Source organism: Ranitomeya variabilis, chromosome 4 (genome assembly GCF_051348905.1).
Source record: "Ranitomeya variabilis isolate aRanVar5 chromosome 4, aRanVar5.hap1, whole genome shotgun sequence".
NCBI classification, from domain to species: Eukaryota; Metazoa; Chordata; class Amphibia; order Anura; family Dendrobatidae; genus Ranitomeya; species Ranitomeya variabilis.
The window spans coordinates 685,197,141-685,220,855 of record NC_135235.1 but is presented as its reverse complement, the minus strand read 5'-3'; the positions used below and the strand labels follow the sequence as shown (position 1 = coordinate 685,220,855).

Here is a 23,715-nt window from a genome sequence, read left to right as displayed (position 1 = left end):
AGATCAAACCCTTGTTATTTCTCATGTTTGGTCCAGTTAAAATAAAAGCATTTATATTCACCTCCCATGCATGTGCCATTCCAGCGATGTCAGCACTTGCGTTCCCGGGGTTCATGTGAGGCTGTTAAATCATGTGAGACCTGTGTTGGCATCACTGCCCCTTCTTTTGGTCAAATCAAACAATAAGAGGAAGTCTGAGAGCAGTCACAGCAGCACAGGCTTCCTGTTGATGTTCAAAACATTAGAAGACGGACATTGAAGCCGGCAGTGACTGAGCTCAGGGCTCGTGTGATGGAAGAACCTCACGTGAGCCCTGGGAACGTGAGTCACGACATTGCTGGAATGGCATCGGCATGGAAGCTTAGTATGAGTGTTTTTATTTTAATGAGAGCCAACAAGAGGAATGACAAGAGGTTCTCCAAGTAGTGGAAATACAATTTTCATTTAAAACACTTCAAACTTTCTGAACATGAAAAAGATTTCTCTTATGTGTGACTTCTCTGATGTTTACTAAGAGTTTATTTCCATGTAAAATATTTCCCACAATAAGAACATGAAAAAGGCTTCTCCCCCTGTGCAACTGCTCTGTTGACTAAGAAGAGATCATTTCTTAGCAAAACATTTTTCACATTCTGAAACAGGAAAAAGGCTTCTACACAGTATGTATTCCCTTGTGGCTTTTAAGATGCGATTTCTGGTTGAAACATTTCCCACATTCTGAACAGGAAAAAGGCTTCTCCCCTGTGTGGGTTCTCTGGTGCTTACCCAAGTCTGATTTCTGGTTAAAACATTTCCCACATTCTGAACATGAAAAAGGCTTCTCCCCTGTGTGAGTTCTCTGGTGACTAAGAAGATATGATTTATTCAAAAAACTTTTCCCACATTCTGAACATGAAAAAGGCTTTTCCCCTGTGTGGGTTTTCTTGTGGCTCTCAAGATGTGCCTTCCGGTTAAAACATTTCCCACATTCTGAACATGAAAAAGGTTTCTCCCCTGTGTGGGTTCTCTGGTGCTTACCCAAATCTGATTTCTGGTTAAAACATTTCCCACATTCTGAACAGGAAAAAGGCTTCTTCCCAGTGTGAATTCTTTGGTGCTTAACATAATTTGATTTCTGTGTAAAATATTTCCCACATTCTGAACAGGAAAAAGGCTTTTCCCCTGTGTGAGTTCTGTGGTGGTTAACCAAATCTGATTTCTGGTTAAAACATTTCCCACATTCAGAACATGAAAAAGGCTTCTTCCCTGTGTGTGTTCTTTGGTGTATACTAAGATTCCATTTCTGGTTAAAATATTTCCCACATTCTGAACAAGAAAAAGGTTTCTTTCCCGTGTGAGTTCTTTGGTGTATAGAAAGATTCCATTTCTGGTTAAAACATTTCCCACATTCTGAACAGGAAAAAGGCTTCTCTCCTGTGTGGGTTCTCTGGTGCTTAACAAAATTTGATTTATGTGTAAAATATTTCCCACATTCTGAACATTTAAATGACCTCTCCTCTGTGTGAATTCTCTGGTGTCTAACAAGATCTGATTTCTGGTTAAAACATTTCACACACTTGGAACAAGAAAATCTATTCTCTGCTGTGTGAATTTTTTTGATGTTTAACAAAAGACTTTTCAAGGGGAAAACTATTTCCATATTCTGAATGTGATAATGGCTTCTTTGCTTTAGGAGCAGTTCATTTTATAATACTTCTTTTGTGACTACGATTTTCTTTAGTAGTCGGTAATAAATCAGAGGGATCGACCTGTTTCAAAGGACCAGGTGACAGATCTTTGCTGTGAAGGGATGATGGTATATCTGGAGTAATGGCATTTAATTCAATTGTATCATGTGGGATCTCAAGATCATCCGATTTAAAAATTGAAGATGTAAGCTGTCCCTCTGATCTCCTAATTCCATGCTCTGAACGTGAAAATGGCTTCCTTGCTTTAGGAGCATTTCGCTTTTTAATGCTTATTTTGTGACTTTGATTTTCCTTAGTAGTCGGGACCTGTTTCAAAGGATCAGATGACAGATCTTTGTTGTGAAGGGATGACAATAAATTTAGAGTAATGGCATTCACTTCAGTTGTATCCTGTGGAATCTCAAGATCATCTGATTTAAAAATGGAGGATCTAAGCTGTCGCTTTGATCTCCTGGTACAGTCATCTGTAAAGAATAAAATAAATTATGATTTTTGGATATAAAGTCCCTGAATTTTATGTTTTTTAACATTTATAGTTAAACAGTTAATAAAAATGGCAAGTTATGTAAAAATATTGAATTAATCCCATAGACAATGACAGTTCACAGTGTAATAGAAACCCAAATATGCAATAAAAAGACATGCATTTGTTATGTAGGCGAAACTAATACCAATAAAAACTTCTACTCTTCCCACAAAAAATAATCTGTCATTAGGTAAACAGAGGTTTCCACATTATTAGTGGCAGAAAGGCTCTTGAAAATTAACATGGCTTCCATAAACCATTCCAGCAATATCTGCTCTCCCAAAGTCAAATCTCCCTTTCGCGTCTGAGCCTCACAGTGTGCCCAAACCACATTTAGCATCCGTGTATTTGGCATTACTATCGTGAGACAAAACCACTTAATTTATGGCAGGTCTCCTGAAGCACAATCTAAGCACTATGTTTTGGGCAATAAAAACGCAAATGTGCAATTTTCACTCTTCAATATCCACTGCGTGCTATTTTCTAGAAAATGTCTTTGGAGTCAAAATAGTCACTACTCCTATAGATTAATTCAATGAAAGTTCTAATATCCAAAATGGAGTCGCTTTATGTTGATTTCTACTGCTCTTGTTCTCTGCCATTTAGTTGTGTTAGGGCTTCTGCAAATGCGGTGTCCCATCTCTTCTGGGATCTGCTACCGCGATACCTGCTTCTGTCACCAGGCGCGGCCTTATTTATTCTGAAGGCAGTGCTGGTGATGAAGGAGATGTAGGAACCAGAAACTCTGGGGGGCGCAGGCTCTGTCCAGCCACTGAAATTGGGGTGCCTGGGACCTGTCATACCATCCAGTCTGGCAGCATGAGTGTGATGTCCAGCTGAAATTATCTGCTCCCTACTTCAGCCAACTGGAAAGCACCACACCATACTAAAGCTCAAAGCATATTGACGGATCTGCCAGACACAGTCTTATTCTCCTCTAGTTCAGTCCTCTATGCTCAGCTCCCTGTTTGCTGACTAATCTTGCATCTTCTGATTTTGTATTTTCTCTGCCCTCCTGGTTCTGACCTGGCTACCTGACTTATCTTCTTGCCATCTCACACCACAAAACAGAACGTCACAGCGTGGCCCAAGCCTAGGGGATTTCTGTGTAAGTACAGATCCATGTAAAGGGTTTAAATGGTAATGACCAACACAATCTCTGGGATGTGGAAAACAGGGTACATAGTGCCACGCTTGTTCATGGTGGCCACCTTTTGAGCTGCCATGTGACCAACAACAGTGTCCCACTAAGGTCCATTTGTTTACTTAATATCCTTTGTGAACAATTCCAAAGTTATCACCACATAAAGTGACAAGTCATATTTGAAAAATGGGACCTGGTAACTTGCTGCGGAAAGTGGTTAAATCAGAGTATTTGGGGAACTATCTACTATAATCTAAGTATAGACAATAACAAATCTACTGAAATGATCAAACTTAACAGTCTTCATCAGTAAAAAAAAAAAAAAAAAGCAACTAATGGTGAAACCTCTCTGAGGTAACATAGTAACATAGTATTTAAGGTTGAAGGGAGACTAAGTCCATCTAGTTCAACCCATAGCCTAACATGTTGATCCAGAGGAAGGCAAAAAAAGCTCGTGCGGCAAACACTAAACTCCACATTTGGGGAAAAAATCCCTTCCTTACTCCGCATTTTGCAATCAGACTAGTTCCCTGGATCAACGCCCTATCAAGGAATCTAGTATATATTACCTGTAACATTATACTTTTCAAGAAAGGTATCCAGTCTCCTCTTAAATTTTAGTAATGAATCACTCATTACAACATTATACGGCAGAGAGTTCCATAGTCTCACTGCTCTTACAGTAAAGAATCCGCAACTGTGATTATGATTAAACCATCTTTCCTCCAAACGTAGAGGATGCCCCCTTGTCCCTGTCTCAGGTCTTAGAGTAAAAAGATCATTAGAAAGGGTTCTGTACTGTCCCCTCATAAATTTATACGTTGTAATAAGATCACCCCTAAGGCTTCATTTTTCCAAACTAAATAGCCCCAAGTGTAATAACCTATTCTGGTATTGCAGATCCCCCAGTACTCTAATAACTTGGGTCGCTCTTCTCTGCACCCCATCTAGTTCAGCTATGTCTTTCTTATACACCGGAGACCAGAACTGTGCACAGTATTCTAAGTGTGGTCGAACTAGTGACTTGTATAGAGGTAAAATTATGTTCTCCTCATGAGCATCTATGCCTCTTTTAATGCATCCCATTATTTTAGCAGCTGCCTGACACTGGCCACTGAATATGAGTTTGTCATCCACCCATACACCCAGGTCTTTTTCAGTGACAGTTTTGCCCAGTGTTCTACCATTAAGCACATAATTAAACATCTTATGTCTTCTGCCCAAGTTCATGACCTTACATTTATCCCCATTAAAGCTAATTTGCCATTTATCAGCCCAAGCTTCTAGTTTACTCAAATCTTCCTGTAATATTCAATTGTCCTCCTCTGTATTGATTACTCTGCGGAGTTTAGTGTCATCTGCAGATATTGAAATTATGCTCTGTATGCTCCCTGCAAGGTAATTAATAAATATGTAAAAAAGAAGAGGGCCCAATACTGACCCCTGTGGTACCCCACTGCTAACCGCGACCCAGTCCGAGTGTTCTCCATCAATAACCACCCTTTGTTTCCTATCCCTGTGCCAGCTCTTAACCCACTTACACATATTTTCCCCTATTCCCATTGTTCTCATTTTATGTATCAACCTTTTGTGTGGCACCGTATCAAAAGCTTTTGAAAAGTATATATACACCATGCTCACTGCATGTCCTTGATCCAGTCCAGAACTTATCTCTTCATAGAAGCTTATCAGATTAGTCTGACATGAACGGTCCCTAGTAAACCCATGCTGATACTGGGTCATGAGGTTATTCCTCCTCAGATACTCCAGTATAGCATCTCTTAGAATACCCTCCAGGATTTTACCCACAGTAGAGGTTAAGCTTACTGGCCTATAATTTCCGAGTTCAGTTTTTGTCTCCTTTTTGACTATTGGCACCACATTTGCTATACGCCAGTCCTGTAGTACAGACCCTGTTATTATGGAATCTTGAATGGTCTATCAATGACTGTACTTAATTCCTGCAGTACTCGGGGGTGTATCCCATCCGGGCCCGGAGATTTGTCAATTTTAGTGATTTTTTGACGCTGCCGTACTTCATGCTGGGTTAAGCAGGAGGAATTTAATGAAAATGAGATTTTTTGTTATCACTGATCATATTGTCTGTCATGGCATTTTCTTGTGTAAATACTGTTGAAAAAAAGTCATTTAGCATATTGGCTTTTTCCTCATCCTCATCAACCATTTCACCCAGACTATTTTTAAAGGGGCCAACACTATCATTTTTTAGTTTCTTACTATTTATGTAGTTAAAGAATATTTTGGGATTATTTTTACTCTCTCTGGCAATGAGTCTCTCTGTCTCAATTTTTCCTGCCTTGATTTGAATTTTACAGAATTTATTTAATTTTCTGTATTTATTTAATGCCTCATCACTACCTACTTGCTTTAATTCTTTAAAGCTTTATTTTTGTCACTTATTGCGCCCCTTACAGCTCTATTTAGCCATATTGGTTTCCTCCTATTTCTAGCATGTTTATTCCCATAGAGTATATGCTGTTCACAGGTCCTATTCAGCTACCAGGAATTAAATAAGTTAGCCATATTTGGTCCCATGCACAGATAAAATCCAGGGGAACCCATTGGCGCTGCCACCGTTCCATTTGGACCTTCGGGCGGAAAGTTATGAGCCATCCAAGGTTCTACCTGGAAAATCATACTCTCAGAAATGGGAGGAGTGAGGCAGCCCAGCACAGGGGTGGGCACAGAGTGTGGGAGGGAGCAACCTAGGAGATATTAGGCAGCTCCTCATTTTGGACTTAGTTCTTCTACTGGCAGGAGGTCAGTTACCTGACGCGGCCAAGGAAAGAATGTAATTAAGATTGGGATATGTGACACATCAGAGCCTCCTTGTGGTCACATGCTACATAACACATTAATTGCAACCCATCTATACCCTACCATTGTACTACACTCCTGACTGTATATATTTGCTCCTGTATATATTTCCGTATTTTCTAGTGCGCCTTTTCAGCGATTAAATATAAAATTAATCTTGGGCTGCTCTTTTATCTCGATTCACGAATCCCCACATCCGCACGCTCAGTTGGTTATATTCCCGGGGTTGGTTTCTGACCCGATATAAGCCTGCTGTTGGACAGAGCTTGTATATCTAATCAGGAACTGGTGGCAGCACACCGTATTGGGTTAGGGAGGAGCCCTGACAGTGACTAGAGGTTTGTATTTATGTCCCCAGCCTGGACTGGTGATGTATATCCCCCTCACTGGGAGCGCCTCAATAACTCGTACCTATAAGGGAAGCCTTTCCGGTGACTATTTGCCCTCGGTGCAGATCCCTGACTGACCTGGGGCAACTGGTGGCGCCAGAGAGCCAATCCCTGCTGGGTCCCCTCCCTGGAGGTGAGTGAAGTCAACACACCCCTCCCCCTGTGCGATCCATCACACTATCCTCCCCCACATCTATCCCAGAAAGGTGCTGCTCAGTGAGCAGCAGACTCCTTTCCATACTGTCTATGGATCTCAGTGTTGCCAGCTGCTCATTTACTGTAAATCTAGTACCTGGACTTCCAAATACACAATGTGCTCACATCTCGCACAGCAGTATGCACCCTCGATCGGCTGTTCAAGGATGGTATACATGTGGCAAGATGTACACCGGATGGCATTAATAATGGAGCTCATTTCCTAATGGGGATTGCACCAGACATAAATTTAAGTAAAAAGAAATATAATCTAATATATAAAGCTGAATGTGTGTGTGTGTGTGTGTGTGTCAGGGATTGGCAGTTGCACCGTCGCAGATATAGCCACAAAATTTTGCACAGTCACATGTCTGGACCCCGAGAGCGTCATAGGCTATGTTGTGAGGCGAAATTTTAACCCTGCACGTTCCAATTCACCAAACAATTTTGCCCCTATCTACATAATGGGGAAAAAGTGAAAGGAAAAGTGTTGGAGGCAAATTGACAGCTGCCAGATGTGAACAAGGGGGACTTAAAGAATGAGAGTGATGGTGCCAAAGAGTATATACCATACAGTTGCTAAGGTGAGGCCCCAACATAGGATACTCACCACACACGGGGATAGGAGCACACAGACAAAATGCGCCACACACTACCACGTGCTTGAACACATATACCACCCTCAGCACACATTTCACCACACATACACCAACCTCGCCACATAAAAATCGAAATACAAAAGTCACTGCTCAAAGCTCGCCACGCCCAAAATTCGCCACATACAAAACTTGGCTCACGCAAAACTAGCCACAAGTGCAAAACTCACCACATGGAAAACTCGTCACACACAAAACTTGCACACGTGAAAAAATTGCCACATGCACAAAAGTTGCAACACATGCAAAAGTTGCCTCACACAAAACTTGCACATACTCAAAACACACCACACAAAAAACTCATCACGTGCAAAACTTGCTGCACACAACTTGCTACACTAACCTGTCACATGCAACTCGACACACAAAAAGTTGCTACACGCATGTCGCCACACAAAACTCAACACACACAACTTGACACATGAAACTCGCCCTAAAACACACACAAGTCTGGTATTATCCTTCAAAAATAAAAATCTGATTAATAAGCAGACAAACTACAAGAGCAACAAATGTACCATATAGGAAATACGGCAGCTGTCAGTCACATGACCTGTCTATTATGTGTATGTGTGAGCTAATATATACTGCCAGGGGGGAGGGCTTCCTGTAGGCTGGGGATTTATGAGGCTGCCAATTTAGCTTACAAATACTGAGGTAAAAATACTGACCAAATAACGTGTGAACGAGGTCTAATACAGGAGGAGATGACATACAGGTACATACTATATACAGGGGAGATGACACACAGGTATATACTACACTGTGTTCCAAATTATTATGCAAATAATATTTCCTCATATTTTCTCTAAATTACCTATCTGAATTGCAGTCACTGTTATTTTCCAGTCATCTGCTATTCTAGTATAATTGCAATGTTTTGGAACAAACTGCCTATGAAAACAGTATCTTTTTTTAAAAAAAATAAACACTCAAAATGCATGTTCCAAATTATTATGCACAGCAGAGTTTTCAACCTTTTTTTTATTTTGATCAAAAAAATGGTCAATTGTGAAGTTATAAGCATTATCAGCTTATTACAAAATGAAATCAAACAGTTTTCAAGTGAAAACTTTATTCTAGGTGACGTTACATTTGCACATAGGACCCCTTGTTGGAAAGAAGCCTCTGAACGCTCTTGTCCATTGAATCTGTCAGTTTTTCGATGGTTTCTGCTTCCATTGTTTTGCATGTGGACAGAATACCCTCCCAGAGCTGTTGCTTAGATGTGAACTGCCTCCCGCCATCATAGACACTCCTTTTGATGATGCTCCAGAGGTTCTCAATGGGGTTGAGGTCAGGGGAAGATGGTGGCCACACCATAAGTTTGTCCTCTTTTATGCCCATAGCAGCCAGAGATGCAGATGTGTTTTTTGCAGCATGAGACATTATCATGCATGAAAATGATCTTGCTGCGGAAAGCACGGTTCTTCCTCTTGAACCATGGCAGGAAGTGTTGTTTTAGAAACTCCACATAGATTATGGAGTTCATCTTTACCCCTTCAGGGATCATAAAGGGGCCGACAATCTCTCTCCCCATGATTCCAGCCCAAAACATTACTCCACCTCCTACTTGTTGGCGCCTTAGCCATGTTTTCATGGGGTGTCCATCAACCAGCCATCCTCCACTCCATCCATCTGGACCATCGAGCGTTGCACGACACTCATCGGTGAACAAAACAGTTTGGAAGTCAGTCTTCATGTATCATTTGGCCCACTGGAGCCGTTTCTGCTTGTGTTCAGTGGATAGAGGTGGTCGACAGGATGGCTTACGCACAGCTGCAAACCTCTGAAGGACCTTGCATCTTGTTGTTCTAGGGACGTTGGAGGCACCAGCAGCTTCAAAAACTTGTCTGCTGCTATGACAAGGCATTTTTACAGCTGCTCTTTTAACCTTACGCAATTGCCTGTTGTAGAGTCCTCAATTTTTCCTTATCAGCACGCACACGTGTGTGCTGGGAATCAGCTACATACTTCTTGATTGTGCGATGATCTCGATGAAGTGTCTTGGCAATGTTGATTGTAGTCATGTCTTGACCTAAATACTCCACAATTTGTTGCTTCTCAGCAGACGACACATCCTTTTTCTTTCCCATTTTGGCAAAAAATGTAGGCTGCTTAATAATGTGGAACAGCCTTCTTAAGTAGTCTTGCCTTTATTTGGACACACCTGCCAAACTAATTTGCACAGATATCTGCAATTGCTTTCAGTGATATAAAGAGCCCCTGACACACATCACCATCAATGAGTTTAAATGACAAACAAAAAAATTCTAACCTTATTACTCAAAAACTCTTTGTGCATAATAATTTGGAACACCGTGTATATACAGGAGCAGATGACACAGGTATATACTATATACAGGAGGAGATGACATACAGGTATATACTATATACAGGAGATGACACACGTATATACTATATACAGGAGGAGATGACATACAGGTATATACTATATACAGGAGATGACATACAGGTATATACAGGAGGAGATGACACATAGGTATATAGAAGAGATGACATACAGCAGGTATATACTATATACAGGAGGCGATGACACATAGGTATATAGAGGAGATGACATACAGCAGGTATATACTATATACAGGGGAGATGACATATAGCAGGTATATACTATATACAGGAGATGACCTCAAGGTGTAGGATCCTTCAAAGGCTTGCTGTGGTGCATAAACCTACTATTCGGCCACTCCTAAACAGTGTTCACAAGCAGAAGTGGGCCCAGACATACATGAAGACTAATTTTCAAACAGTCTTGTTTACTGATGAGTGTCGAGCAACCCTGGATGGTCCAGATGGATGGAGTAGTGGATGGTTGGTGGATGGCCACCATGTCCCAACAAGGCTGCGACGTCAGCAAGGAGGTGGAGGAGTCATGTTTTGGGCTGGAATCATGGGGAACCAGCTGGTAGGGCCCTTTAAGGTTCCTGAAGGTGTGAAAATGACCTCAGCAAAGTAAATAGAGTTTCTGACTGACAACTTTCTTCCATGGTCTAAAAAGCAGAAACGTGCCTTCAGGAGCAAAATCATCTTCATGCATGACAATGAATACCTCTGAGTAATTGGCTGCTATGGGCATAAAAGAAGATAAACTCATGGTGTGGCCACCATCTTCCCCTGACTTCAACCCTATAGAGAACCTTTGGAGTATCATCAAACAAAAGATCTATGAGGGTGGGAGGCAGTTCACATCAAAACAGCAGCTCTGGGAGGCGATTCTGACTTCATGCAAAGAAATACAAGCAGAAACTCTCCAAAAACTCACAAGTTCAATGGATGCAAGAATTGTGAAGGTGATATCAATGAAGGGCTCCTATGTTAACATGTAACTTGGCCTGTTAGGATGTTTTGGAATTAAATAGCTTTTTTGTTCAGTGAATGTGACCTCCTAATGCTGCAAATTCCACAAATGAGTATTTTCAGGTTTTTTTAAAACATATCAAATGTTTAGAAATACTACTGTGCCTAATAATTTCGAACAGTGCATTTTGAGTTTTTATTCATTTTGGAGATTATACTGTTATCATTGGGAGGTTTCTTCAATAAAATTCGATGTATACTCTAACGGGTGATGACTTTTATTAGACTGACTGTCATTTGCACTGACCATTTAAGAAAATCCGAGAAAAATGTAATTTGCATAATAATTTGGAACATAGTGTAGAGCAAAAAGAACGAAGCTAGCAAATTTCTAAGTTTACTTCAGAAAAAATCAGCAGTGTTTACAAAAATTCAAAAGATATTTCAAAAGAGACAAAATACAAATATGTACAAACAGTTATAAAATAAAAGGGATAAAAGGTACGAAATTTACTAAATCTCAGTCACAGGTATGATGTGACGATAAAAGGGAGGAGAGCTCCCAAAGGAGTGATTCAGCACACTAGCATGGTGTTAGCTGCTGTCTCTGGCTCTGAATGCCTCCCAAAATGAACGTTCCTGTTTTATGGTTTGGCCACAAACTTATGGACTCCCACTTTGCCTGACCTCACATGTGGGCTGTTTTCTGGGAGGTACACCTATTTTGGAAAGTTATCAATAACTCCCCTTTTCCATATCTCTGGCTTGGAAGCTCATAGACCATCAATATTGCCATTATTTTTTCCCCTGTGATTTTACTGTTCTTTAGAGTCCAAACACGGTATGTCTGTGATTTACTGGTGGGCAGAAATTAATTTCCCAGGTTTCCGATGGCCCTAAATTCTGCAAAACGCTACTATCTGTAGCCCCAATTGCCCAGATCCTGGAAATCTAATTTTCATGTTTGTAGGATTATGGTGATATTAAATTTGACTTTGAGTATTCTGGTCAGGAAACAAAGATTCTTGGCGGGATAACACACTTAGTGTAATAATTATAGGGGATAACTCAGGAGACTCTTTGCGTGGAACAAGACAACAGGACACAGTTTATAAGTGGTAAAGTTTATATTATAACACGGTCATTCAAACAGGTGCAGAGAGAAACTCAAGTCCACAACACTTGGTGTAAATATTAAACGCAGCTTAGCAGTCAATAGGAAACTTCAGAGGAAAATGCAAACAAGCCGAAAGTCTATGAAGCACAGTTATTCTTGAGGATACTTGACACGAATAAATCCTTGTCTTTAGTCCAGACACAGATAGATATGCTTATAAGGAAGTTCAAATCATAACTTAGCTCAACCAGGGAGGCCTGATTAATAGTCTCAGGTTTTGCAGAGCAGCACAGCTTACATGTCCAGCAAATGCAGATGGAAGTAACACGAGCAGCAGATGAAGGAGGATTACTGAACACTGGTGTGTGCAGCAGGAACTCAGAGGAGAGTGGCAGGATCTCCAACACAGGTTCACAGGAGCAGGTTCAGGTGCAGGTGCAGGTGCAAGGCCAGGGAGCAATCAGGAGCTGGATGCAAAGCAGAATACTCTAGCACAGACTGAAGGCTGGGGTGGAGTTTTATAGCAGGAAGACAAGTTCACATGAGACCAAAGACGCCATCTTGAAAAAGGGCAGTAATGCACAAAAGGTAATAAAAAATGTTCAGAGTCCTGACACTTAGCTCTGCTAGCTGGCAGAGCCATAAAACTCACATTCCAGAATCACCATTTGGTTGAAGGGAGGGGGGAGCAGAAATTCACAAAGATGGAGAAAGAGGGGGTTGCAGCAGTGCAAAGGGGCTGTCAGCAGGGCTTGGTCCCTGGTCCCACAGGATAAAGGAAAAATAATTCATATCTTCCTGACATTTTATAATAGTGCAGAGCTGAGATGTCTTCAATTTAGATCTTGGACATTTGGAAGAGGTAATGAAGACCTTGTATTAAAGACTACCAGGGAGTTTCAGACTCACAGAAGTGAGGCTGGCCAATTCCACCACAAACTATCATACAGTATGAGCTCGTAAATAAAGACTTTGAATAAAAAAAGTTACATCCCCAACATCGTATGTATGATCAGAGAACTCCAACACTAAACCAGAGTTGCACTCATTTATAGTGGACCATTGGAGCTACTATGAGTTCTGACCAAAAAAGTAGAGAAAGTATTAGTGCTCCCCATTTCAGGAGAGATTGTGCATTCATCTGAATTACTTAGGATTCAAAACATAATGGAATTTATGACATGCGGTGATGCCATGGAAAGAATGCTTGAGCCATGCCAACATATCTCCTACAGGGGTGAATAAGTTAACATTACAGCCATCAGCCATGCACAGCTTAGAGATATATCACGGCACAGGTGTAATGTTTTTATGTAGTTTATCACAATCATGTATGAGCTTAGTTTTAAAAGAAATTGAAAAGTCAGGATAAAGGCAAACTCTTATTGTACAGAAATTCACACTTGGTCCTCACTGGAAAACTGCCAAACACCTGGATCATGGACTCAATAGGCCAAGAACCCAGCTTACCCAGGAAGGGTGTGTTTTTCACTAGAGATCCTGATGATGGAGTTAGGCTTGCAGATAGCCGCAAGGTACCATTCCTGGGCAGTCTCAGATACTGCAGCAGCTGACCCCAAGGGTAAGGATCACAGTTATGAACTATGAGTCAGTGGCAGGACAGGATTCACATACTGGTAGACCAGATAACAGAGCCGATGCAGAAGTTATGGATTGTAGATCACCAGTCAGAATGGACACTGATCCCTGTGCAGATTCTGGAACACGATCCAGGACAGACACTGGTGCTAGTTCAGACAATAAGGCTTTTAGGAAAGTGTTCATATTCAGACAACACGGGTTTCAAGAACAGGTTCAGACAACACAGGTTTCAGGAACAGGTTCAGCTTCAGAGAACATGGGTTTCAGGAACAGTTTCTGGTTCAGACAACACGGGTTTCAGGAAAAGGTTCAGGAACAGATAGAACTCATGGACAGGGACCTGGTAACATACTACATGCAAACACTAAGAAAATACAGGAGTTGCTAAGGCACATCCCTACTGTGGAGGAAGCTTTACACATCTGATGTCTCTCAGTTATTATCTGGGGGCATTTCCAAAGTGTGAGTGCTGCCCCTTTAAGAATCATAAGAATCAGACAATGAATATGTCGGCGTCCCTACCAGGAGGAGGGAGAAGGATCACGCAGTGATGCTGGCATTGGCGTTACATTAACCACCATTTTCTCATATTATCCTTGAACTCCGATGAACTTCAGTCTTCAGTTCACAAGGAAAAAAGGTTTCACCTTCTTCAAGGCCAGGATGCTTCTCAGCACCAAGACATCATCAGAGCAGACTGAAGTAGGCATAGTACCAGTATCCTTGAATTGCAAAGTCTCTCCATGCCTGGCATGCCCAGCCACCAACTTGGAAGAATCAAAGACAAATTGGATTTCTTACCCGTGGTCGCTGGATAGGACACACAGCACATCGGATTTGATGTTCTTGTTAGAAGGCCAAATGGGAATTGAAGATACCCTCTCTGAGTCCATCTTCAAACCGGTGTTCACGAAGATAAGTCCTCGAGGCAGTGAGGATTCCAGGAACAGGTCTTTGGAACAATCACCCAGTCTGTGTGGAGGTAACGTCTCTGCTTCCTTCCCATCAGAGAAGTCCGTGCACAAACAGTCCGCGGATGGCAGTACTGGCGGAGAAGATGGCTTCATCGGCAGCTGAATTGAACCATGGGGACCAGACACTTCTCGTGACATGACTGTCTTGAACAAAGCACATCACCAGAGTTCCAGTATAGATAGGGATAATTGTGATAAATTTCTGCGCTGCTGAATCACTAGAATTCCAGAATTAACAGGAAAAACTACATGTTCCTGTGGTGTTTCCTGATGAAGGAGTCTTGAACTCTGAAACGCGTAGAATAATAAAGCCACATGTACTAATAATTCTGGAATGCTAGTGACTCAGAAGCGCAGAAATTGACCACAATTATCCCTTTTGGATTAACCTTTTAACCTTCTCAGATAAGACACTATTTGCGCTCTTTCGTTCAACAGTTTTGACAGAGTTCCAGTATAGAATGGGTTCATGAGTTCATAGCCATGGAAGACTCAAGAGGAGTGGATGAAAAAAACCAAACAGCACATAGAGCGCGATCTTCTCCTTAAACAACATCCCTATCTGGAGTTATACTTGCTCAGTAACTACTTGAACAGCTTTGTATAGGGCCTGTCCCTCGACTGACAAAGCCAAAGGACTTTGGAGGCGACAGACGGGAATCTGATACCAATCTATGATGGCTTGCTGCAAGAAATTTCCCGCCAAATCAGAGTCAAAGTAGGCTGTCTCCACAAACTGGGAGCCTCCACATGATACAGATACAATTAGGGTCAATGGTGGAGAAGTATTACTCTCGACTAGGGTAGCCTCTCTTACAGATCTTAGGCTGTGGAGTTTTTCAGACTTCTCAGTACTAAAATGAATTAAATGTTCAGCGTTACCATAGCAGTAGCATAATCCCTTGGCATGACTGCATTTGCTAAGCCAGCCTAACACGATCAACCTGCATATATTCAGAAAAGATAAAGGTTTCAGAAGACTGGGGAAAGAGCGGTTTGTGAAAGGAAGGAGCCAGGTGTGACAGTTTCCTCTCACGCGTCACTTCTCTGATCCTTATTGACAGGGAAATAAGATTGTCTATAGTAGCAGGGATATCTCGACCTGCCAATTTGTCCTTATTCCTTCAGGACAAACCTCCCAGAAGGCAGCTACCAAAGCTTCACGTGTGTAGCGGGTGTGTCAGTGGTGACAGTCACTTTGGATCCAGCTGTAGAAGGTTATTGTGCTGAGCTCTGCAAGCACCTTCTGGATCTTGCATCTCTTCTGTGGAGTGATATTCTTCTCCCTCTAGGATCTAGCAGTGATCTCTACCATCTGCTGCTGATTAACACACCCTTGCTGGATGTTTAAATACTTTTAGCCGCTTCAGCAAGGCGCCGGTGATAGTTCGCTTTTCCTCTGGTTGAAGTACTAGTAGTTGACTAGTCTAGTCGTCTTGGAAGGATAGCTGGTATGATCTCTTTGGTGTCTTCTCAAGCTAAATGTATTCCCTTGTTTGTTTACCTTATTTGTCTTTAATTGTAAACAGGGCTGAGTATTGCTCACCCTGTCTCCTCACTATCCAGGACCTATCGCTAGGGCAGTCAGGGATTAGGCTCCTGCTCGGCAATAGGTGCAGAACCTATTTAGGGACAATAAGGGAGACAGGGTGTAGTCAGATCTGCCTCGGTGTCTCCACTTCCCCTTTTCTTAATATTTGAACCTCCCCCCACCTGGCTTCTCAGTTACCAAGCATGACATTAGCACCGGCCGTACACATTTATAAGTAAACAAAAAAACTGACATTGTTTTTTATTGTGTGTTTTTTTTTCTTTCTTCATGGATCCTGTTTCTTTGCTGGCAGTGCAGCTGTGGAGGTTGTCACTGGAAGTGACTGACCTGTGATCTGAGGTCCAGCAGCAATAGCAGTGACTGCAAACTCCTACTGTGGGGGCTTTAGCCTTTAACTATGATGATCGTGACTGCATTTCCTTGTCTGAATCCAGGCTGTGTCGCCTTCAGCAAGGGAGTCATTCAGGGTTAGACTTATACAGTGCCTTGCGAAAGTATTCGGCTCCCTGGAACTTTTCAACCTTTTCCCACATATCATGCTTCAAATATAAAGATACCAAATGTAAATTTTTGGTGAAGAATCAACAACAAGTGAAACGCAATTGTGAAGTTGAACGAAATGTATTGTTTATTTTAGATTTTTGTGGAAATTCAAAAACTGAAAAGTGGGGTGTGCAATATTATTCGGCCCCTTTAACTTAATATTTTGTTGCGCCAACTTTGGCTGCGATTATAGCCGTAAGTCGCTTGGGGTATGTCTCTATCAGTTTTGTACATCGAGAGACTGAAATTCTTGCCCATTCTTCCTTGGCAAACAGCTCGAGCTCAGGGAGGATTGATGGAGATCGTTTGCGAACAGCAGTTTTCAGCTCTTTCCACAGATTCTCGATTGGATTGAGGTTTGGACTTTGACTTGGCCATTCTAACAAATGGATATGTTTATTTGTGAACCATTCCATTGTAGATTTTGCTTTATGTTTGGGATCATTGTCTTGTTGGAAGACAAATCTCCGTCCCAGTCTCAGGGCTTTTGCAGACTCCAAGAGGTTTTCTTCAAGAATGGTCTTGTATTTGGCTCCATCCATCTTCCCATCAATTTTTACCATCTTCCCTGTCCCTGCTGAAGAAAAGCAGGCCCAAACCATGATGCTGCCACCACCATGTTTGACAGTGGGGATGGTGTGTTCAGGGTGATGAGCTGTGTTGCATTTATGCCAAACATATTGTTTGGCATTGTTGCCAAAAATTTCGATTTTGGTTTCATCTGACCAGTGCACCTTCTTCCACATGTTTGATGTGTTTCCCAGGTGGCTTGTTGCAAACTTTAAACAACACTTTTTATGGATATCTTTGAGAAACGGGTTTCTTCTTGCCACTCTTCCATAAAGGCCAGATTTGTGCAGTGTACGACTGATTGTTGTCCTATGGACAGACTGTCCCACCTCAGCTGTATATCTATGCAGTTCATCTAGAGTGATCATGGGCCTTTTGGCTCCATCTCTGATCAGTCTTCTCCTTGTTTGAGATGAAAGTTTAGAGGGACGGCCAGGTCTTGGTAGATTTGCAGTGGTATGATACTCCTTCCATTGCAATATGATCGCTTGCACAGTGGTCCTCGGGTTATTTAAAGTTTATAAATCATTTTGTATCCAAATCCGGTGTTGAAGGCTCAGGGGTATGCTTCTGCCTTTCGGGGAGGTTATTTGTACCATATAAATTTGCCCCGTAAAGTTATTTAGGAAATATAATAAAGGTAAACCTAGCACTCAGCTTCAATGCGTGAAGACAAATTAATTGTAATACACGAATAAACATTTCGGTCCAAACAGAACCTTCTCCAGTAACGTTTAGTGGTGAGCAAATAAAGTACGTGCTTCTCAGATCAGAGTCTGTATGTGTTCGGTACTCTAGCGTGAGCCCGCTTACAGTGGTGTATGGAGATTGTTAGTTGTAGATAGGTTAAGTGCAGACGCGGAATCCACCGCATGTCTGAGACATGCGGTGAATTCCGCGTCTGGACCTAACCTATCTACAACTAACAGCCTCCATACACCACTGTAAGAGGGCTCACGCTAGAGTACCAAACACATACAGACTCTGATCTGAGAAGGACGTACTTTACTTGCTCACCACTAAACGTTACTGAAGAAGGTTCTGTTTGGACCGAAAACATTTTTTCGTGTACTACAATAAATTTGTCTTCACGCATTGAAGCTGAGTGCTAGGTTTACCGTTATTATATTGATGGTTTGGTAACCTAAAACCTTAGCACCACCCCATAGCTGTGCTCACGGTGTTTTCTTTTTATGTAAAGTTATTTAGGAACATCCTTACTCGGTGTTTGCTGGTCATCCAGAGGGTAAGGCAACTGCAGTCCTCCTTCCTCGACGTTTTTGGTGGCCGTGGTAGCATCGGGATGTGGTTGAACAGGTGTCTGCTTGCAGTATTTGAGCGCGGTCCAAAGTATCGCATACCTGTCCATCTGGTCCTCTTATTCCAGTGCCCATTCCAGCAGACCATGGACCCACCTGTCCATGGATTTTATTATTGACCTACCGGTATTGGCAGGCAAGACTGTGGTTCTGGTGGCTGTAGATTGGTGCATTTCATCGCCTTACTGGCACTTCCAAATGCTAAGACTCTTGCTCAGGTTTTTGTTAACCCCTTAACTCCCAAGGGTGGTTTGCACGTTAATGACTGGGCCAATTTTTACAATTCTGACCACTGTCCCTTTATGAGGTTATAATTCTGGAATGCTTCAATGGATCCCAGTGATTCTGACAAAGTTTCCTCGTGACATATTGTACTTCATGATAGTGGTAAAATTTCTTTGATATTACCTGCGTTTAATTGTGAAAAAAACGGAAATTTGGCGAAAATTTAGAAAATTTCGCAATTTTCCAACTTTGAATTTGTATGCCTTTAAATCACAGAGATATGTCACATGAAATACTTAATAAGTAACATTTCCCACATTTCTACTTTACATTTATAAGGGTTAAAAGTTAACCAGCAATTTCTCATTTGTACAACACCATTGTTTTTTTAGGGACCTCATCACATTTGAAGTCACTTTGAGGGGTCATTCTAAAAACTGCACATCTCAAGGTGCTCAAAACCACACTCAAGAAGTTTATTAACCCTTCAGGTGTTTCACAGGAATTTTTGGAATGTTTAAAAAAAATATGAACATTTAACTTTTTTTCACAAAAAATGTATTTCAGCTTCAATTTGTTTTATTTTACCAAGGGTAGCAGGAGAAATTGGACCCCAAAAGTTGTTGGAAAATTTGTTCTGAGTGCGCTGATAACCCATATGTGGGGGTAAACCACTGTTTGGGATGGCATGGCAGAGCTCGGAAGGGAAGGAGCGCCGTTTGGAATGCAGACTTAGATGGATTGGTGTTATGACCTGGTGGTTAAGAGGCCACACTGATATGACCTGGTGGCTAAAACGCAACATAGGACGAGCTCTGAGGAGGTGGTATCTCTACTGACCGCAGTCCCTAATCCTAACAACAACACTAGTAATAGCCGTGGGATGTTCCTGACTCTCCCTAGACACCTCTTCACAGCCTAAGAATTAACTACCCCTAAAGAAGGAAATAGAAAGCTATCTTGCCTCAGAGAAAACCCCAAAAGGAAAGATAGCCCCCCACAAATATTGACTGTGAGTGGAGAGGGAAATGACATACACAGAAATTAAATCAGATTTCAGCAAAGGAGGCCAATACTAAACTTGATAGACAGAGAGAAAAGGATACTGTGCGGTCAGTATTAAAAACTACAAAATCCACGCAGAGTTTACAAAAATGAACTCCACACCGACTCACGGTGTGGAGGGGTAAATCTGCTTCCCCAGAGCTTCCAGCTAGCCTGAATATGACATAGTGACAAGCTGGACAAAAAGAGACATATTTGCAGAGCAATAAAGTCCTAAGCAAATGGACAACAAGAACTAGCAAAAACTTATCTTTTGCTGACAAGGACAGGCCACATGAGAAATCCAAGAAGAGAACCAAATCCAACAAAGTACATTGACAGCTGGCATGAACTAAAGCCCAGAGCAGGTTTAAATAACAAACCCAGGCAAGGCGATCAGTGAAGGCAGCTGCTACAGCTACCTAAAGGAGCAGCAGTTCCACTCGAAACCACCAGAGGGAGCCCAAGGGCAGAACTCACAAAAATACCATTAGCAACCACAGGAGGGAGCTCCAGAACGGAATTCACAACAGTACCCCCCCCCCCCTTGAGGAGGGGTCACCGAACCCTCACCAGAGCTCCCAGGCCGATCAGGACGAGCCAAATGGAAAGCACGAACCAAATCGGCAGCATGAACATCGGAGGCAACAACCCAAGAATTATCCTCCTGGCCATAACCCTTCCACTTGACCAGATACTGAAGCTTCCGTCTCGAAAAACGAGAATCCAAAATCTTCTCCACCACATATTCCAATTCCCCCTCAACCAACACCGGAGCAGGAGGATCAACGGAGGGAACCATAGGTACCACATATCTCCGCAACAAGGATCTATGGAACACATTATGAATGGAAAAAGAAGCTGGAAGGGCCAAATGAAAAGACACCGGATTGATAATTTCAGAAATCTTATAAGGCCCAATAAAGCAAGGCTTGAACTTAGGGGAAGAAACCTTCAAAGGAACATGACGAGAAGACAACCAGACCAAATCCCCAACACGAAGGCGGGGAACAACACACCAACAACGTCAAATTGTCCACCACATGAGTCCAAATTTGCCGCAACCTGTCCACCACAGAATCCACACCAGGACAGTCAGAAGGCTCAAGCTGCCCTGAAGAAAAACGAGGAGGAAAACCAAAGTTACAAAAGAAAGGCGAAACCAAGGTAGCCGAACTAGCCCGATTATTAAGGGCAAACTCGGCCAACGGCAAAAAGGTCACCCAATCATCCTGATCAGCAGACACGAAGCATCTCAAATAGGTTTCCAAGGTCTGATTGGTTCGCTCCGTTTGGCCATTTGTCTGAGGATGGAATGCTGAAGAAAAAGACAAATCAATGCCCATTCTAGCACAAAAGGACCGCCAAAACCTAGAAACGAACTGGGAACCTCTGTCAGACACAATATTCTCGGGAATACCATGCAAACGAACCACATGCTAAAAAAATAATGGAACCAAATCAGAGGAGGAAGGCAACTTAGGCAACGGTACCAAATGGACCATCTTAGAAAACCGGTCACAAACCACCCAGATGACAGACATCTTCTGAGAAACAGGAAGATCAGAAATAAAATCCATGGAAATATGCGTCCAGGGCCTCTCAGGAATAGGCAAAGGCAAAAGCAACCCACTGGCACGGGAACAGCAAGGCTTAGCCCGAGCACAGGTCCCACAGGACTGCACAAACGAACGCACATCCTGCGACAAGGAAGGCCACCAGAAGGACCTAGCCACCAAATCTCTGGTACCGAAAATCCCAGGGTGACCAGCCAACACCGAACAATGAACCTCAGAAATTACCCTGCTAGTCCATCTATCAGGAACAAACAGTCTCCCCACTGGACAGCGGTCAGGTTTATCAGCCTGAAACTCCTGAAGTACCCGCCGCAAATAAGGGGAGATGGCAGAAAGAATCACCCCCTCCTTGAGGATCCCAGCCGGCTCAAGAACTCCCGGAGAATCGGCAAAAAACTCCTAGAAAGGGCATCAGCCTTCACATTCTTAGATCCCGGAATATACGAGACCACAAAATCAAAACGGGAGAAAAACAGAGACCACCGAGCTTGTCTAGGATTCAACCGCTTAGCAGACTCGAGGTAAATCAAATTTTTATGATCAGTCAAGACCACCACGCGATGCTTGGCTCCCTCAAGCCAATGTCGCCACTTCTCAAATGCCCACTTCATAGCCAACAACTCCCGATTGCCGACATCATAATTACGCTCAGCAGGCGAAAACTTTCTGGAGAAGAAAGCACATGGTTTCATCAAAGAGCCATCAGAATTTCTCTGAGACAAAACGGCCCCTGCCCCAATCTCAGAAGCATCAACCTCAACCTGAAAAGGGAGAGAAACATCTGGCTGACGCAACACAGGGGCAGAAGTAAAACGACGTTTAAGCTCCTGAAAGGCCTCAACAGCCGCAGAGGACCAATTCATCACATCAGCGCCTTTCTTCGTCAAATCGGTCAGAGGCTTCACCACACTAGAAAAATTAGCAATAAAGCGGCGATAAAAATTAGCAAAGCCCAAAAGTTTTTGAAGGCTCTTTACAGATGTGGTTTGAGTCCAATCATGAATGGCCTGGACTTTAACAGGGTCCATTTCAATAGCCGAGGGAGAAAAAATGAAACCCAAAAAAGAAACTTTCTGAACTCCAAAGAGGCACTTAGACCCTTTCACAAACAAAGCATTAGCACGAAGGACCTGAAATACCATCCTAACCTGCTTCACATGAGACTCCCAATCATCGGAAAAAAACAAAATATCATCCAAATACACAATCATGAATTTATCCAGATAATTCCGGAAGATATCATGCATAAAGGACTGAAATACCGATGGAGCATTAGAGAGCCCGAATGGCATCACAAGATATTCAAAATGGCCTTCGGGCGTATTAAATGCTGTTTTCCATTCATCACCTTGTTTAATACGCAAGAGATTATACGCCCCTCGAAGGTCGATTTTAGTAAACCAACTGGCACCCTTAATCCGAGCAAACAAATCAGAAAGTAAATGTACTGGAATTTGACCGTGATTTATTGAGAAGGCTATAATCTATACAGGGTCTCAAGGAACCATCCTTCTTGGCAACAAAAAAAAATCCCTCTCCCAACGGTGACGAAGACGGGCGAATATGCCCCTTCTCCAAGGACTCCTTTACATAACTCCGCATAGCGGCATGCTCTGGCACAGATAGATTGAAAAGTCGGCCCTTAGGGAACTTACAGCCAGGAATCAAATTAATGGCACAATCGCAGTCCCTATGAGGACGCAGGGAACTGGACTTGGGCTCATCAAATATATCCTGGAAATCCGACAAAAACTCAGGAACTTCAGAAGAAGGGGACAAGGAAATGGACATCAAAGGAATATCACTATGTATCCCCTGACAACCCCAACCAGTTACAGACATATATCTCCAATCCAGCACTGGATTATGTACCTGTAACCATGGAAAACCCAGCACAACAACATCATGCAAATTATGCAACACCAAAAAGCGAATATTTTCCTGATGTGCTGGAGCCATGTACATGGTTAACTGTGTCCAGTACTGAGGTTTATTCTTGGCCAATGGCGTAGCATCAATCCCCCTTAAGGGAATAGGGCTCTGCAAAGGCTCCAAGGAAAAACCACAGCGCTTGGCAAATTCTAAGTCCATTAAGTTCAGGGCAGCGCCAGAATCCACAAATGCCATAACAGAAAAGGACGACAATGAGCAAATCAGGGTAACAGACAAAAGAAATTTAGGCTGTACAGTACTAATGGTAACAGACCTAGGGACCCTCTTAGTACACTTAGGGCAATCAGAAATAGCATGAGCAGAATCACCACAGTAAAAACACAGGCCATTCTGACATCTGAATTTCTGCCTTTCTGCTCTAGTCAAAATCCTATCACATTGCATAGGCTCAGGACTCTGCTCAGAGGACACTGCCATATGGTGCACAACCTTGCGCTCGCGCAGGCGCCGATCGATCTGAATGGCCAAAGACATTGACTCAT

At 42.4% G+C, this 23,715-nt stretch overlaps 1 protein-coding gene across 1 annotated transcript; it reads right to left on the bottom strand.

The window, feature by feature from the left end:
* Positions 1-580: 580 nt before the first annotated feature.
* Positions 581-13,315, bottom strand: LOC143768213 (uncharacterized). Its single transcript, XM_077256907.1, has 2 exons — positions 13,289-13,315; positions 581-1,534 (listed from the first exon to the last, which is right to left on the bottom strand). The coding sequence occupies exons 1-2, from the start codon at positions 13,313-13,315 to the stop codon at positions 653-655; spliced, it is 909 nt and encodes a 302-aa protein (XP_077113022.1). The 3' UTR covers positions 581-652.
* Positions 13,316-23,715: the final 10,400 nt, after the last annotated feature.

Excerpts from the sequence above, each read along its gene's own strand:
- LOC143768213 (XM_077256907.1), bottom strand. The coding sequence starts at position 13,315 with ATGATCCAGGTGTTTGGCAGTTTTCCA. Across the intron at positions 1,535-13,288 it reads AGGTGTTTGGCAGTTTTCCA|AAATCAGATCTTGTTAGACA; the intron begins GTGAGGACCAAG and ends TGTTTTAACCAG.